At 36.1% G+C, this 19,132-nt stretch overlaps 1 protein-coding gene across 1 annotated transcript; it reads left to right on the top strand.

Moving 5' to 3' along the window:
• The first annotated feature begins 437 nt into the window (after positions 1-437).
• Positions 438-3,550, top strand: LOC145009283 (putative late blight resistance protein homolog R1A-10). The gene has a single exon (XM_078967988.1). It carries the CDS (start codon positions 645-647, stop codon positions 3,273-3,275), a length of 2,631 nt encoding a protein of 876 aa, XP_078824114.1. The 5' UTR covers positions 438-644; the 3' UTR covers positions 3,276-3,550.
• The last annotated feature ends 15,582 nt before the right edge of the window (positions 3,551-19,132 follow it).

Genomic DNA, 19,132 nt, shown 5'->3' with positions numbered 1-19,132 from the left:
CTATCAAATTAAATGATGATATATGTCATATTAGTTTACTAAAATATCATTTAATTTCATTAAATTGAGATCAAATGTTACACATATTAATATTTAATTGGGTAGGAGAATTTATAGGAAGAAAAATTAGAAGGATTATATAATTTCTCTTATTTCAAAGTGGTATTAAAGCAAAGGCGAATCAATTAGTCCCACATCGCTGCCAGCAAATAAGAAAGGAAAGGTGGAAGCACTATAAAATATTAAAATGGGCATGGATGTAAAGGTTCAAGCGCACCAGAAAAGTGAACCAAATCTAATCTTGTAGGCACTGTAAAATATTAAAATGGGCATGAATGCCATAACAAAAAAACAAATCGTTTTATCTTTATATCAAATCATCTTAATAAAATGTTATAAAACATCGGTTATTCTATGGTAAATAACAAATATATTTTTCTTGAGCTTGTTTATGAAGAATTATTATTTCTCACAAAATTTGGGAGGAGGCCAGTCGGACAACGACTATAACCAGAGTCAAAGGTCAATTGCACTTTCGAGGAACAAGCTTCCACTTTTCTTCCAAGTAATTCAGCAATTTATCAGCAGAATTCGAGCTCTCGATCTTCTTCTCCCTGAAGTTACTTACTACTTTTGAGATTTCAATGGCAGACGCGGCTGTGGAATTCCTGCTGGGTAATCTGAAACAACTATTAGTCTACAACGCCAATTTGATCTCAAGCGTCAAAGACCAAGTTGACTCTCTGTGCAACGACCTCCGTCTACTTGCAGCTTTCGTCAAGGAAACAACCGAGAGCCGGAGCAAGAACGCCGTCGTCAACGAACTCGTCAGACGCATCAGAATCGAAGTCTATAAAGCTGAAGACATTGTGGATATGTACGTCTTCTACAAATCGATCCAGCAATCTCGAAGCGGATTCAAAAAAGCCTTTCACTTCGCAGAATACCCCGTGAAACTAAGAGCTGTTGGAAAAGAGATTGAAGATATACGGCGGCGCGTGAAGGAGATCTACGATAATAAATTGTTCGCAAATGAGGTTTTCAGGAAAACAGAGTCGTTTACCAGGTCTCCTCCATCTGTGGAGGAGGAAAACGTTGTGGGTTTCGAAAAAGAAGCGGAAAAAGTCATCGGGTGGCTCAAGGCGGAGACAGAGGAGCTGGAGGTTATCTCCGTCGTGGGTATGGGCGGTTTAGGTAAAACAACTCTTGTTAAGAAAGTCTTTAATGACTCATCGATTCAATATGAGTTTTTCATTCGATCTTGGGTTTATGTTTCTCAAGTGTATAGTTTGAGGGAAGTGTTTTCAAAAATCTTGTATGATGTTACTCGAGAAAACAAAGATACATCAAAATGGAGCGTTCAGACCATAGCTGAAGAATTGCATCGGCAATTGAAAGATGGGAGGTACTTAATCGTGTTAGATGACGTCTGGACCAAACCGGCATGGAATGTTTTAAAAATGGTGTTTCCCAACACCAAGAACGGGAGTAGAATCTTATTGACCAGTCGAAACAAGGATGTAGCCCTACACGCGAACACAAATCTCCCTCCTTATCAGCTTCGGTTCTTGACTGATGATGAAAGTTGGGAGCTTTTGGAGAAGAAGGTCTTCCCTAAAGGATCCCGTTGCTCCAGTGAACTGGAGATTCTAGGGAAAGAAATTGCAAGAAAATGCTACGGATTACCTCTTGCACTTGTGGTGATTGCAGGAATCCTTCGAAAGAAAGATAAAACACGTGGGTGGTGGGAGAAAGTAAAGGAGAAGGTGAGTACTTATGTAGCCATGGAATCAGAGCAATGTATGGATGTATTAGCATTAAGTTATAACCATTTACCTTACGATTTAAAAGCTTGTTTCCTCTACTTTGGTGTATTCCCTGAGGATTTCGAGATACCCGTTTGGAAACTAATCCATATTTGGGTTGCTGAGGGGTTTATTCAGCGAATTGGTGATGCAAGCCCAGAAGAAATGGCAGAAGAGAACTTACAGGATCTTGTGGACAGGAACCTGGTTTTGGTTGAAAAGAGAAAAGCTGATGGTGGAATGAAAACATGTCGGATCCATGACATGTTGCATGACATGTGTATCAAACAAGCCGAAGAAGAAAACTTCTTCAAGGACATCAAGGGTTTAGAACCATCTTCTTTCGTATCTATTGATCCAAACGTCTTCCGTCGTCTTTGTGTCCATTCTCGAGTTATTGATTACATTTCTTCAAAACCCGATGCTTCACATGTTCGCTCTTTCTTATGCTACTCAAAAGAAGAAAAGGCTTTACCCAACGATCTCATAACATACTTTCCAGGGAGCTTTAAATTGCTTAGAGTGTTAGACGTCCGATCTATCAATTTCCCTCGTTTCCCTAACATTCAACTCGTTCATTTGAGATACATTGCATTAGTAGGAAATTTCAAGGTTCTTCCTTCAGCCATCTCTAACCTCTGGAACCTACAAACGCTTGTTGTAGAGACATCTTCTCGTAGCATTACAGTTCAAGCGGATCTTTGGAAATTATTGCAGTTGCGACATGTTTACACAAGTGCAGCTAGTGATTTGCCCACTCCATCTTCAAAATCATCACGAAAGACTGTTACAGATCCTTTGGTTAACGAAAACCTAATAACCATGTCAAAAGTGTCGCCAAGTAGTTGTTCGGATGTGATCTTAACTCGGACGCCTAATCTTCAAAAACTAGGCGTACGTGGGAAATTGCTCTTGCTTTTGGAAGAGAAAAAGGGTAGTTGTAAGTTTGATAACATTACGAGGCTAACTCACCTTGAGAATTTGAAATTGTCGAACGATACATACCCAACTCCACCATTAGATGGAAAACTACGTAGTCTTCCCGAATGGTATAAATTCCCAAAAAAACTTAAGAAACTGACACTTTCTGACACGATGCTCGATTGGGAACACATGTCAGTTCTTGGGAAGTTGCCAGGTTTGGAGGTTCTGAAGTTAGGAGACAATTCATTCATGGGTGAACGTTGGGTGACACCTGATGGGAGTTTTATTCAGCTAAGAGTTCTTCAAATTGGGAAGACGGATTTGGTGCATTGGGAGGCTTCAGGCAATCAGTTTCCTCAGCTTCAACGACTTAGTTTGAAGCACTGTGAACAGCTTGAGGCCATGCCTTTGGGTCTAGGGGACATGTCGACACTTCAGGTTGTGGAGTTGTCTTGGATTTGTCGTTCTGCTGTTGCATCTGCACGTCTGCTTCAAAAGAATTTTAAGCTTCTTGTCTTCCCTCCAGATCAAGAGAATCAAAGTTGAGCTTCAATGGATGCTACCATGACTGGTTATAGATCGATATCTAGTAACAATTCTGTACTACTTTCTTTGTACGTTGTGTTGTGATAAATGGAAGCAAAAGTTTTTTGCTTAAGTATTCATTTCTGTTGCGTGGTTCTTTAGGAAGTCGTTATAAGGGTTGTTAGAGTTTGTTATGATGGTTATGAGCTTTGTGTATGGTTGGTTTGTGTATGTATTTTACTAGCCTGTATTTCTCATGTACGTTTTCTTTCAATCAATGAGATCTTTCTTTCATCTTTCTAGCTCTCATCTGGATTCCCTACATGGTATCATATTCGTAATTCTTGTTGATCCTTTCTTTAGCCCTCTTCAAATTCAATCACATTCATCATGTCATGTGTGAATCTGATGAGTTGGCTTCAAGTTGTTAGCATAGCATTATATTTGGACTGTATTTACTGTATTTTGTTTGTATTAGGCCCATTGTTTATAGTGTATAGTCTGGGCCATTGTATCGTGCATGTATTTTACCTATATGTTCCAAGTCCTTTCTACTTGGACCTTCCACTAATCCTAATTCAATTCTTGTTGCTACTGTCTTCAATGATGTTGGATTAACTATTTGGAAAATATTGCTTTATGTGCACAAAAAATAAATACTAGTAATTTGCATAAAAGCTACTATGTTTTTATTTTATTTTTTTCGATTTTTACACTACGTTCTTGTTTCAATTAAAATAGTAATTTTTCCAATTTGTTTCAATCTTTACCACTTGGTCATCCGATTTTCAATTGACGCGTGATTGCTACATGACACTCTTTCTATGAAGCGGCATGTTGACGTGTCACTATTTGTTGACATCATATTGAGGGTGTCAAAATCGACAAAACAATTAAAATATAGTTACTTTGTGATATCCAAAATTTAATGACTTTTGTTCAATTTAGTCTCATCATAAAAATAATGACAATTCTAAAAAAACAAATCATCAATGTACTTTTTAATGTTTGACAATATACATGTATATGGACTTTTTATGTGTATTGTGTTGATTGTTATATTGTGATGATAATGGATAACTAGTCCTTATGTACAACCCTTTCATGCATCATGATTTCCCCGTCCCCAAAACTTTTCTTGATTCACATGAACATGAGCTCGAACCATGGTTCGTCCCTTTGTATACAAATACAAAATAAGTTCAAACGATGAGGGTATTTTGATCATGTATATTACCAAGTCAATTAAAGTACAGTAGGAAAAAAAGTCATAGTAGTGGTGTCCTTATGGGGGGCGGCGAGAAGTTTGACTTTGTTTGGTTTTGTATAATAAGATACATAGATAAGGGTATTTTGGTCATCTACCTTAAAACTTTGGTTAATAGTCACGCATATCCTCTAAAAAGGAAGAATTGTTGTAATAATTTACCTTAATTAAATCATTCACTTCAATTCTTCTCTATTTTCCATGTGTAAAACATAGTTATTAGCTTGCATATAATTATGGGTTTAGTTGAATACTTATGTAACACCCCTAATCCAGCAGCACCAAGAAAGGAAAGGAAAGCCCTTAGTCAAAGAGTCAACTCGTCGAGTCCAAGGAGGAACTCGACGAGTTGAAGCGGGCTCGTGTCGTGATTTAAGTTGACAACTCGGCGAGTCGGGGACTGACTCAGCGAGTCAGGTCTGGGTTGGGAAACCCTAATTTCAGGACCCAACATCATATTTAAAGAACATTTTAGGCCTCCAACCCAGACTCCATCACCCTCCTCACCTACTCTCGAAACCCTAAGCCTCCATTGAATTACTCTCAAGCTTTCCTTGCCATTTTTGGGTGATTTGAAGCTAAAAGGAAAAAAGGAACCTTTGGTGATTCAAGAAGAGGCAGTAGATCCAGAGTTGGTGTGATATTTAAGATCATCTGAAGGTATGGAGCTCATACCTTGGTTGTTACTCACTTAGATCCCTTTTCCTAGCTAGATTTTATCACTTTTGGGCCATTTCCAAGGCCAATCCAAGTATTGTGCCTTTGAGAACAAAGAAGACTTCAAATCTGAGTACTTTTGGGCTCTAGAAGCTCAGAGTTGTTAGCTTTTCCCATCCATGGCTCCATTCTATGTCCTAGACCTCCATTGTAGCTAAGATTTAGTGTTTTAGCTTCATAACCCTTTGCATGCACGTAAAGTTGGCAACTTTACAACTTTATGTGTAATGCCAGCCTAAGGAGCCCAGATCTGCAATTGGGAAGCATTGGAATGGACTGAAATCGTCAGAATGAAGATGAGGAAGGTGGACTCGGCAAGTCTGTTCTTGGACTCGGCGAGTCGGGTCGAAACCCTAACCTCTTCTGATGCGAGTCGAGTCAGTGAGTTAAGGCGGTGACTCAGTGGGTTGGTCAGAACCAGGACTAGGACTCAAAGGTTGAAGGACTCGATGAGTTGCGGGGTGACTCGGCGAGTCAAGTTGCGATTTGTGGGGATTACTGAGTTTATAAACTCGGCGAGTCAATAGGCTGACTCGGCCAGTAGGGTCAACCTGGAAGGTTGACTTTGACTAGGACTTTGACCAAGGTTGACTTAGTTTGACTTATGGAGGTCAGTTTAGGACTAAGTGTGATATTGATATTGGTAGCTCGGGGAGCTAGAGCAGCAGTGGTTCGTGGAGTTGTCAGTCAGCAGTCAGAAGTGTATCAGCAAGAGCTTCAGCAGAGCGAGGTGAGTTTCCCTTCGTGTGAATGGGTCTAAGGCCACAATGCTGGCCCATGTAGTTATGAGTAGAAAGACCCAGGGGTTAGCCTAGGAACTATATGCTAGTATGTCATTCCGGATCAAGGTCTGATGCCGGGCGGGAGCCCAAGAGGATGTTTGCATGTTAGATTATACTTGTTGTCTGTATGATACTTGTATGTTCCTGGTAGGGAGGTGAGGGTGGGCAAGGTCCCGTATCTCACCACTAGCAGTGTACGGACGATGTTCCGTATATCTTGAGTAGTAGAACAGGAGTGAGGCCCGAGATAGGAAAGGAGGGGGTGTGGGCAGGGGCCCGTATCTCACTAACAGTAGAAGTTTGGATGGGGTTCCATGACTCCCCAGTAGGCCCAATTCAGACGAGGCCTTATAACAGGAATACAATAGATAAGGGTTAGTTGTGTGTTATATTTTATGGTTATATGTTTAGCGGGCAGGGCCCAGAGAGAGGCGAGGCCTAAGAGAAACAGATTTGTATACCGAGCGGGGCCTGGGGCGGCGAGGCCCGAGGTAGTAGGCAAGGCTCAAAATAATGGGCATGGCCCAGTGCTTGCAGTATGTGATTATGCAGGGTATGTGGTAGGTTGGGGGAATTCACTAAGCTTCGTGCTTACGGTTTTCAGTTTTGGTTTCAGGTACATCCAGTAGCGGAGGGAAGAGATTGGGGTGATCGCATGGCACACACCAATGTTTATTCAGCCTGTGATGTTTTTACTCTGATAATAATATTTTTGAATAATGAGAACTATGTTTTTACAGAATGATTGATGACTTGTGGTTTTATTACTAAATTAAAACAAAAATTTTAGACTATATTTTTGGGATATGACAAGTTAGTATCAGAGCCTTGGTTTGAGGGATTCGAATACACTTTCGGGTGTGTCTGAACTCAAACTGAGGACATGGTATGAAAGTTTTCAAAAAGAAAATCATTTTTTAAAAGACATTTTGAGAGAAGGAAAGGAATTTGAAAAGATAAAAGAACTTGAAAAGAAAAAGGGTGTGGTGCATGCAATCAGCCGAGCTCAAGTAAGTACCCCAAAATACCCATACAAGTTTATGTTATGCATGTTGGGTTTTGAGCATTATAACACTCCTATGGTGTACATGCAACCCTAAATACCTTGTATCTATGTTTTATCTATTATACATGTAAATATCAATTTCCAAGGTATTTATCCTAACTAGCATAATATGAACGACATGTAATATAAAATCTAGTAGAATTACATACCTTTTAGTTGGTGCTTGATTCCATGTAGCTTGAGAGCCTAGTACCCCAAATGTGATACCTCAAATGGTTCACACAAAATCAAATGCACTTGGAATAACTTAGAGAGAATAAACACTTATGTCATTTTCGGCAAGCCCTCTTAGTAGTAACCCTAGTGCCGAAAATCACCAACATGGGGTCTTTATTTAGTTAGTTCACAAGTAGGGTTACACCATGTAAACCCTAATTGACATGGCTTTTCATTTCCTATGATGCATGGGTTTATTATGCCAATGGAGTATCCATGGACCACCATGTGGGTTTTAGCCCAACTCCATAAACCATGGATCATTAGCCCACTATATAAGAATAGATGATTTACACAATCAACCCCATATATTTAATTAGTCTCTCATTGATCACTAAATTAATTCCAAATTAATTCTTGATCAATACTAATTAAATAATCCTATTAATATATTAGAACTTATAATATATTACCTTAAGTGTTATTTCTCTCATTTTAGTCTACCTAAATGCATGATGTCATGCAACCCAAATGGACCATGTCGGGTCGGGTCAAGTCTTACCAATTATAGTTATGGACTTAGACATTAATCCAATAGTCTCCCACTTGGATAAGTCTAAAATTATTATTGCAAGTATGACTTCAAAACCCGACTAGTAATCGTAGCTCTCAAAAGCCACTGTCGAACTCTGAACAAATCAATGACGTGTCCATTAGATAAGTGATCATATATTCCTCCATTCTAGATATCATATGGACTGAGACATGGACTACAATCATTCTCTCTGTCCATCTGTTTTTTCCCGATTTACGATTTATGATGACAGACTAATTGAACAAATCAAATCAGTCCAGGCCCGACTTTATGTTTTGTCATCACTAAATCATCGAGGTGTCCACAGATATCACTTTTATCCCTTTAAGGGTAAAAGGAATGGATAAACTTTGACTCATATGCTTGTACTAACTATATGTTGAATCATACCCAAAGGCACGTTTTATAACATCGAGTTACCAATGCGTTTTCGTGCAATCAATGTATAACCAACTCATAGTCAACAACTCATATCTCTAGGTTTGAAGAATATAAGATATTATCGTCTCATGATTCACTCGTGATAAAATCCATGAAGTGATTCAAATGAGCGTGGGTTGAATCCATTACTCGAATCTTATTCGAGGAGCACTCATGAATCACTGCAGCTGAGTCTAGCTACCTAGATAAACTACAGACCCATTCATGACAGTCTTGATTCATATCTACTTCCAACATATGACTGATTGTGGATGGTTTGAACAACCTAGTTATTCAGGAAGTCAAAACATGCAAAATGAAACATAAGAATAATACTAATCCTATATGACTCCAACACTTTGAGTGTAAATAAAAACATATTTTATCTAAGCACCATATTGATTACTCATTATTCATGTTTCAATTTATCAAATAAATACTTGAATTAAAAACAACAGTCATGCCATGCTCCAAGCATGCACACTATGTTTTTCCTAACAATAGTTATGCCATACTCCAAGTATGCACACTATGTTTGTCTATGATCCTTAATTTGTGAAATAGACCAAATTTGAACACAACTTCAATGATTCTCATTTCACAATCCCAAATCCTTATTGTAAATGTAAGAATACCAAACTCTTGCCATTTACCGAAATCTGTTAGATTCTAAACTTATATGCAATGATCCTCTTGTAATGAATATGTACACAAGTCACCAAGGCTTAGCAACAAACATTACAAAGTATTCCAATGGAGATCAATTCCATGGAAATGAAGTCTCAAATTCAAAGTACATTCCTTTGAATATCCTTCTTTGCATTAAGTTTTCTAATCTTCAAAGAATAACTTCCACCTATGGAAACAATTCCATATTCCATTTTGACCATCACTTCTGAACAAGAGTTGCCGCTTTTCAAAATATGTCAATATGGTCCTAACTATATACTTCCAATTGTCCATGAGCAACCAATCTTTGGTAAACCTCAAATTATCATCGACAATTGCTTAATCATTTTAGTCATATCCAGTTCTACTCCTTTTTCCCTCTTAATGCTCTAGGCATTTGGAAAATTTTAGAATGGGTAAATATTATAGCACATGTAATCGATCCTATACCTGAAGCATATTGGACACGATTCATGCTATAAATTTTTTTATTTGCCATGTTCTCAAAATTAGAACTATGAAGAGGGATGCCATAGTCATAAACGAATTATGAGAATGCAACATATATAGAATTTCCATATGTTGAACCATTCCAACATAACATTCATATATATCCTTGACTAAAATTAATTAAAATCACAATCTAAGCTTTTAGAATTAGACTGAAGTATAAAATCCTCTCCCTTAATTATAGCAAAACAACTTTTCACAGCGAATTGAAACTTTTGTTTTCTATAACTAATATTGCTAACTTGCAACATTTAACCTAATAACCATGCTCCCACTAGCATAGTGATTATTATCTTACTAACATAACACTTATGCTCCCACTAGCCTTGACATGTACCCAGAAATCAACTGGACTTCTAGAAATCAATACTTTATTGACTTTCTTACCAAAGTTTAGTTTTCTGATACGAAATTCCTTTGATAAGACTTTATCAAAACTTCTTAAACTCATACACCTTTCCTTAGATAGCTCACATGTGTGTCTAAACAATTATGAAGAGGGATGCCGTAATCATAATGTTTAGACCTTTTGTCATTCTCACCAGTCCATGTTAGTTAACCACACACGCTCCACTAATGACTTTGAGAATGCAAAACTCACAATTACTATATACTTAAAATCGACTTAGTGAAAGCGTTTCATCACCATCATTTTCATGAATCAGAGAGAAACCTTATGACACTTAGATTTTATGGTGTAAGTGTTCCTATCCATCTAAAATTTTCATAACCTTAATCACAAGAAAAGGTTAGTGAGAAATCCAAACTCATATGGACTGAACTTGTTCAATCTTAAATTCTTGCCACTTGGTAGTACAAGGGCCTACCACTGCTTCCAGAAATAAGATTGTGTCAACACAATATGTTACAAACCTTAAGTCGTGGGCTAGTGATTAACAATACTCTTGATCAGTTCTTGAACTTTTCCAAGATCTTTTAAGACTCCCACTGACCTCTTGACATATAAGATCCTTTTGTCAAGAACCATTCCTTGACAAAAAAAATATTCAAGAGTTAGTGCGGATTCTAATCAAGACTAACACTTCACACAATTGGTCTTAGTTGGTATTTGTCTTATCCAAAACATCACAACTTACCAATTCCAAATGTACAAGAGTAAGAAAACATTTTAATCTATATTTGAAAAGTGTTATTAACATTCTTAAGATTATATCACTCAATTTACAATCTTAGAGTATGACTTTAAAACTTCATTTTAGAACAAATTATGATTTATCTTTTGATTTAGCCATTTCAACAATTCATGATTCCTCTCCTTAGTCAAACAAATGCACTAAGGTGTCCTTAGAGGATCAAATGTGACATGGTTTTACAATCACTAAGATAATCATAAAATAAGATACTCAAGTACTCTCCCATCTTTTCAGATTGGAGAAACTTTTATCCTTCTGCCTAATTGATTCTTCTTATTCATTCTGCCAATCATTGAACCTTTTCAATGTTCAGAATTATACTTAAACTTGTAAGCATAACCATATTTACTAAACTTTAGTAAATCATGATGAATAATTTTATCGATATTTTGTGGTGGACTTTGACTGGTACACAAAAAGGTGTACTTAATCTCTTAGTCCTTCACTTGACTCACATACATATGTGAACAAGGAATTAGTCTTAACTTTCCAAAGATGAAAATTCTCATTCATCATACAATACAAGTTGCATGATTCCAAGTTTCTATCCAACTAGAACTTGGGTGATGAGAATCTTTCCTTATTTGGTAAATCATGACACTACCACAAAAGAAAGAATCAAATCCATTTTTCAATATTGCTTATGAATGGAAAGATATAAACAACAATTTTCACAAATACCATTGTAAGGATACTTAAAATAAATAAGTCAAAACCTTTTTCTTTTATTTTAAAAACTTTGCGGAAAAATCTTATCCTTACAATCACTACTAGAAAAATAGCCTTTTATGACGCGCAATTAATGACACACATTGATAGAGGACGCGCATTTGTGCGTGCCTTAAAAATTGTCACTTTTCCAAAATTTGAAGGATAAAGGACACGCATTTTTACGTGCCTAAAATTAGTGTCAGAAAAAAAATATGGAGGGCACCTATAAAAAAATGTTAGTCGTGTAACTGTGCCGCTTTATATTTTTTTAAGGAAACACGCGTTTTTAGGGGGGGAAATGAATTCCAAAAAATTAACCGCCACCTATTCATCCCAAAAATTCCCCGCCTCTTCGAATTAGAGCATTCGTCTTCATCCACAAGTTCCTCAATTCCTCGATCCATCATCTCCACCAAAAACCTAATTCTCGGTTCCAATAAGTTCTTACACTCTTTATTTGACCCTAATAAGCTCAGGATTTAGGGTTCTTACCTCCCAGTTATCAATTTGAACCGATGATTTAGGGTTCCTAAATCCGACCCTAATTTTTTCTCACTCTCGTATTTCCATCTCATCCCTCTCCTTCTTCTCCTTCTACAATCCTCTAGCAATGAACCCTAATAGAATTGTAAGGCTGTCAATCCTTTTGAGGCAGCCGTCTTCCACTACCTCTGCACTCTCTATCCCTTCCCTTTGGAAGCCCTAACCGCCACCACCAACATCGATTCTCTAATTTCCCTTATTGTCTCTCTATTCTGTTATCCCATATCTTTACTTCCTAACACACCTTCATCTCCACCCTACATCCACTTCCACCACCTCCAAACCTCACAGATTCAACTCTCACTCTCAATCACTTTTAAATCTTAATCTTTCTAGGTTTTGAAAAGATTTTTTCTATAATCGGAGTTAAGGTGTACGCCATAGAGCTATACATAGATCATAAAATTATCGATAAATTAGAAACATGGAAAGGATGAACAACGTCTCAGATCCAAGACGATTATTCTGTATTCGACTTAATCTGTCAAGGTAAATATCAATTTTCTTATGTCAACATTTGTGAAAATTGTTGCAGATCATTGAAGAAAGGAACCTTCATTTTCTTAACCTGGCTCGATTCCTCCAAAATTCTGGTTCATTTATACTTTTATTTGATGGAAAATCACTAACATGGATTTACTTGATTACTTCTCCTATTCAAAGAAACCGAGGATCTGATTTTTTTTTTTTACTTTTTTTTTGGTTTTTCTATTCCTTCTGCTTCCTGATTGAGTGAAAGTCGCTTGAAATTGATATATATATATATATATATATATATATATATATATATATATATATATATATATATCGTCTTCACTTGCCTTCTAGACCAAGTAATATGCATATAACATTGTGTCAATTTTAATTTCAGTTCCTACAATGCTGATTTTGATGGAGATGAAATGAATGTTCATTTACAAATCTCACATTCTGAAGCTTATAACATTGTGAATGCAAACAATCAGTATAGAGTTCCAACAAGCGGAGATACTGTTAGAGGCTTAATCCAAGATCATATTGTTAGTTCTGTTCTTCTCACAATGAAAGATACATTTTTAAACCGTGAACAGTTCAATCAACTTCTTTATGCTTCTGGTGTGTTTAATGGAGGTAATTCAAGACATGGTAAAAATTCATTTACCGATAAAGCCTGCTTTGTGAAGCCTGTTCTTCCAGCTGTCTGGAAGCCCAAGCCTCTTTCGACAGGAAAACAGGTCATAAATTTTATATATACAAGTATAATGAATCTATTCACTTTCAAACATATGTAAATCTTGAAAATTTTAAATCTTTTTGTTTGTGCTTTGTAGGTGATAACAACGTTGTTAAATCATCTGACTAGAGGTTATACGCCTTATATTGTTGATAACAAGGTGAAGATCCCAGAACAGTATTTTCAAGGAAAAGAGGATAAGAATAAAAAAAAATAAAAAACGAAAGAAAGAGGTTGTGGAATTATGTTTTGTGGTGCAGGTGAGTCAGTATACAACAGAAGGGCTTGAAAGAGCTTTGTGGTTGGTAGTTATTATTCAATTAACAACATTTCCTTGTATTCTTTTAAATAATTTTCCTTATGTTATAATTATTAGTATTTGTTATTTAAGACATATAAGTGGAATGGCTAATTAGAACCCTTTGGCAGAGTCACACAGGACTCTTTAACCTTTGCATAGTGGTTCTAGTTGCAGTTAATGGGAGACTAATCATTGAGAATCTGATGAAGGTAAAGCTTATGTAATATTATTATAATTTTTTTTAATAAATCATTTATATTGCTGCTGATAACATAACCCAAAATTACTTTTGCAGTATGGATTATTGATAAATTCCAATTTTTGGTTCAGTTCAAGATCATTGAGAGATTGGCCACTTCTTATGTGCTGGTAAAATATTCTTACAAGCTTTCTTTCTGAATCATTTTTATAAAATTTCAGAGTCATATAAGAAATAGTTACTCCATTTTATAGAAAAAAAAAGTTAATGTAAAAATTTCTGAGTTCTCATGCAGCCTCACTCTTCCAATCTTCCCGCTTAATGCCTATATTGTTGAAAAATTGGCATGGAAAAAACGTATTTCAGACCCTGTAAATAAATTATTCCATAAGGCTAAAATATATTAAAATGTATAAAAAGTATTTTAATCAGATTAGTTCTATAATTTGTAGGTTATAATCACTTTCCATATTCTAAAAACTACAACTGCAATTCTGTATCCAATTTTCATGATTATGAGGTCAGCTTGTTTATACCATTAGATGCTTTGTACAAATTCATTATTGTTTTTAAGTCATTTGAAACAGAAAAATTATATGAAAACATTCCACCTATATTATTATTATTATTATTATTATTATTATTATTATTATTATTATTATCAATAAAGATTTTGATTTTTTTTTCTTTTATAGAATGACAAAATAGAGATAGTGGGGTCTGAAACAGAAGCATACGACCATTGCTGACATCATGGCAGTAAGAAATCAAAATCATTCATTTTATCTTTTTTAGGTTATTTATTGATATGATTTATTAATTTCCAAAATTGCCCTCAAGTATTGCATGTCAGAGGTGTATACAGTCAGTTGTGGGTTGGCATTTGGTTAATTATCATTCCTCTCATATGCTCTCAACATTGGCTGCATTCAACAAATAAAAACATACGTTCATCAACTTATTTACAATATCATTGTACTTTTGTTTTCTTAAATTCTCCCTATTACAAAGTTATAGGCATATGCCATTGAAATATAAAGCAACTTTCTCTATGATACCTGAGTAAATATTCATGTGATTGATTAGTTGACATTTATATTTATTTCTTTTCTTGTAGATCAGGACAAAACTTCAAGTCAGAAGAAGATATGGTTGAGATGTTGAAGAAGGTTAGCACCATGTTCTGAAAAATAAGTCATAAAATTGTCTTGAGGTTTATTTAATGGTGGTTGATGGTTTTGTTTTGTTGATGGAGTTTAGCAATGAAAAGATAGTTATGGCATTGGGTTGGGGGGGGGGGGGGGGGGGGGGGGGGAGGGGGCATGATACAATCTCAACTTAATAGCAAATTCAGTACTTTCTTGAGTATAAGTTCTATTAGCAGGTAAACATATAATTTTGAACCCTTTGAGATTTATCCATTTGTCTACTATTGGAATTGGAATGATTATTTGTATGAAATTATCTTTTGTGCAATGGATTGTATTTTATGTATATAGTATTTTATTTTCTATTATGAGACATTAAATGCAAATTTAATTCGAAAATTATTAAATCTATAAATAATTTTTTTTAAAAAAATTTCCAATTACGATACGCAAAAATGCTTGTCATCTTCATTTATGACATGGCCTTTCTTGAGAGCGTCTTTAATGATACACATTGCGTGTCATAAATGCGCATCGTCTATAGACGATGCGCAAAAGCGTGTCGTCTCTCGTTATGACAGGGCATTCCTTGACACGCATTTGCACGTCGTCTAAGCGTTTTACGACATGCATTGCGCGTCATAAAAGACTGTTTTCTAGTAGTTAATGCAAATACATTTGAAAAACATGTTGTTATCTATTACTAGCAATATATCATAACTCTTAAGCAACTCAAAATTCTGATCATCAAACCATGCGATTGAAATCCATCTTTGCGATAATAATCAGCACACTCTTTCTTTAAGCTTCCTTTGATTCTTCCAAAAACATCAAAATGTAATTACATTACATCATGTATTAAATATCTCCAAATAGGAATTTAATAGAGTTAGATAATGGACTTTTACCTGATTCAAAGTCAAACTCTTGACTTTACCAGGTCTCTCAGGTAAATCTGGCAGCTTCGCAACCAATGGCCCTTCTTTTGGCAAAAGAAACATATGGAATCTTTGAAAATGGTACATGAGACTATCTAAGAATTATCCTTTCTCTTTTCCACTATGTCAAATGACTTGACGATGGCCGATCCCTTACCATTGGGAAGAGAAAGCTTTTCTGGACTTCTAATGTTGCCATTGTCAATGTCCTAATAAATTTAGGAATTTCCTCTTCCATTCTAATTTGCTTTACCAATGCTCCAAATCATTGCTGATTTAGCTACATCAAGCAAATAGGTAAGAACATTAAGGGTCATGTCTTGATCTGTCATCAGGGAGTGAATGAAGAACCAAGTTAACAGTCAGCTACCTTGAGAGTTCGACACCCCACTCTCCCGGCTTGCCAATATGTGACTTAATCTCCAAGATGTAAGGACATGTAGACTTTGCTTGCCAATAGGGATTGAGTGACTTAGAACTTTTAAAGTCTTGAAACTTGTGGGGTAAGGAGAATTATTGGAGGAGGAGGAGGAGGAAGAAGTGAAGAAAGATTTCTATTCCCATAATTGCACTATAAGGGATTGATCTTTCACCTTGATTGCCATTTGGGATATCATCTTCATTAGGAAGCTTGTTCCTAAAGATTTGGGAAGACCATAGTTGTCTAAACTAGACATCTATTATGGGATAAATTCAAGTTCAGTTGATTGATGTGACAACCTGTGATTTATTTTCCGTCACAGTAACCCGTTTTCGTTAATAAAGCCGTTAAGTTCCAAAATTTTCCGTTAACTTTGTTTCAAATAAATTATTACGACTTCTATTAATGTTTTAAAAGTATTGGAATAAATTTTAAGACATTAAAAGATTTTCTATTTCATTTAGAAAATATTTAGTTTTATTTAAGTCGTAATTACGACAACTTTATCGGGTGCGACCAAAAGCATCGTATAACGTCGGTATCGGGTAGAATTCCACCGTGTACCAAACTTTCAGCATATATAAAGTTGAGAGAGCCTCATTTGAAGCTTTTTCACTCTCTCTCTACTTTCTCTCTCTAATCTCTCTCTCTAAAATCTGAAACTTAGCCAAAATCATCCAAAACAAGCTTCAAATCATCAAGGTAACTATCCTAGCTCCTAGTTTAACACCTTTGGCCTTCAAATTCGTGATTTATATGATGAATGGGACCATAAACAAGTGTTTACGGTCTTGGAACCTCCTTAGGCGGTGAACACATGTAATAAGGGGTTTTGAGCCTTAAAACCCTTCCAAACCTCATTTGGAGCTTAGATAAGACCTTTAGACTTGCATGCATGTACTTAGGACCCCAAAATCTTGACATTTGGTGTATGAACATGAGTTTACGACCCAAGAACATTCTTGGACCGTAAACCCCCATGCATGAACCAGAAACACCTCTTAAGGTGTTAAAATTCCCTTAAACACCACCAAAAGCTTTCAAACGTGTCTACGACCTTCTACTCCATCATTTGAAGCACCAAATCATACAAGAAGGGACCAAACATGAGTTTACGGTCCAAGAACATGCTTGGACTGTAAACCCGCATTCTTAGACCTTAAACACCTTTTAGGGTGTTAGTTTGCCCCTAAACACCTTCAATCAACTTCCATGAGTGCATACAACCTTATAACCCTTCAAGAAATGCACCTAAACATTCATTAATGGGACAAACTAGAGTTTACGGTCCAAGAACATTCTTAGACCGTAAACTCATCTTCTTAGACCATAAACTCTTCAAATGGGTGTTTAAGTGTCCTTAACACCTTGAATGGTTTGTATGTTGGATTAGAATCACATGTGATTAACCTACAAACACCAACACCCATGAATCATGGACAAACATGAGTTTACGGTTTTAAAATCATGTGTTTAAGGTAGTAAACTCCCCAAGAGCATCTTCATAGACCGTAAACTCCATTTTCAAGGCCATTTCAAGTCCCGATCACTTCCTAAGCCATGGAATCAACCCTAGAACTTTCCTGTGTGCATTGTGAGACTATTTGGCATCCAAGAACACACCACCCATGAGTTTACAGCTATAAAATCATGGGGATATGGTCAATGGACCTTAAAATCCTCAAAGAGTTTACTTTTGAAGAATAAACTCCATATCTAGGTCCTACACATCCATAGATGTCACCCGAGTCACTCCGAACACTTGAATTGGAGTGTTTTCACGTCTCAAAGTGTATATTCATATCTAATTAGTGGTTCAAAGTCTAATTAGATACAATTGTGTATCATTTCATATTGCATAGGAACCTCGCGTGTTATCAAGCCCCGAACCGACACATAGCATCCAAACCGACACGTTTTCTCGTTTGGTGAGTTCATACCCCTACCCATTTTCAATGTTTTCACTGTTTTCAGGGTGGGGGGGGGGATACAAGCAAAGTAAAAGGAATACTTGTACTCAAAACTTGTTTTATATATATGTTGTGTTTCATTTTACATATTCTTTTAACACTGACAATCATAACAGATAACCGTTGAACTTACAGAACATACTATCGTATTATTTGTGAAAAACATGATAAATTGTTGTATTTTATATTTTTACAAATGGTTTCCCACATTATAACAGTTAAAAGCATAATATTTGAACTTTGAACATGAAACTTAGAACATTGTTTTCTCCTTGGTAACACTCCACAGAGATACACAAGTGGAGGATAATCATTTGATCTTTCTGTATTATTACTAGTAAATTTGTTATACCTATAGATTGGAGACACGTCCTCGGAGAACACTCCACAAAGATACGCGAATGGAGGACCGCCCCCGTAACCAGAATCTCTTAGATAGAGAGCGTGACTTGAGTGTATAGATCTATACGGGGCTGACTACCCCGCACCTGGCTGCTAGCTACAGCTGAACCGAAAGGTTCAAGGGTGATGAAATTCATAAAATGAGATGGACTACTTATTGCCATAATTAGTCTATCGTATGGTTATGGAACTTGCAATTTGGATAACAGAGATTTACTTTTTAGTAATAATGGGTTTAGTAACTAGTTTACTTGGTATTTATTAGTTTTATATACGTGTTTAAAACTAATACATTTCAGTATACATCTTTTACATTACATTTCGGGTTGGTAAACTAACATACACTTCACAAGGATAACCAGGTTTTCAGTATACATCTTTCACATTACATTTCAGATCGGTAGCCAACTTTTAGGAAAATATGGGATTTTCCTGGGATAAGAATTGAGCATAACTAGAATTGTGTAACATAACAGATAACTAAACTTACATATAAGAAAATATGGGATTTTCTTGGGTCGTAACATTTTCAGAAATCAAAAGGAAACTCGTACATTTTTAGAAAACAAAACCGCTTATGAACTCACCAGCTTTATGCTGATTTTTAAAATGCTTGTATTCTTAGGTCCGCATTAGACAGGTACCCAATGATCCTTTTTGGCGAAGACATAGTACATAGAAGATACGTCTTGCTTT

The sequence above is a fragment of the Lactuca saligna genome, chromosome 8 (assembly GCF_052625555.1).
Source record: "Lactuca saligna cultivar CGN05327 chromosome 8, ASM5262555v1, whole genome shotgun sequence".
Lineage (NCBI taxonomy): Eukaryota > Viridiplantae > Streptophyta > Magnoliopsida > Asterales > Asteraceae > Lactuca > Lactuca saligna.
The sequence above is the reverse complement of the archived record's forward strand: the minus strand, read 5'-3'. Positions and strand labels throughout refer to the sequence as shown.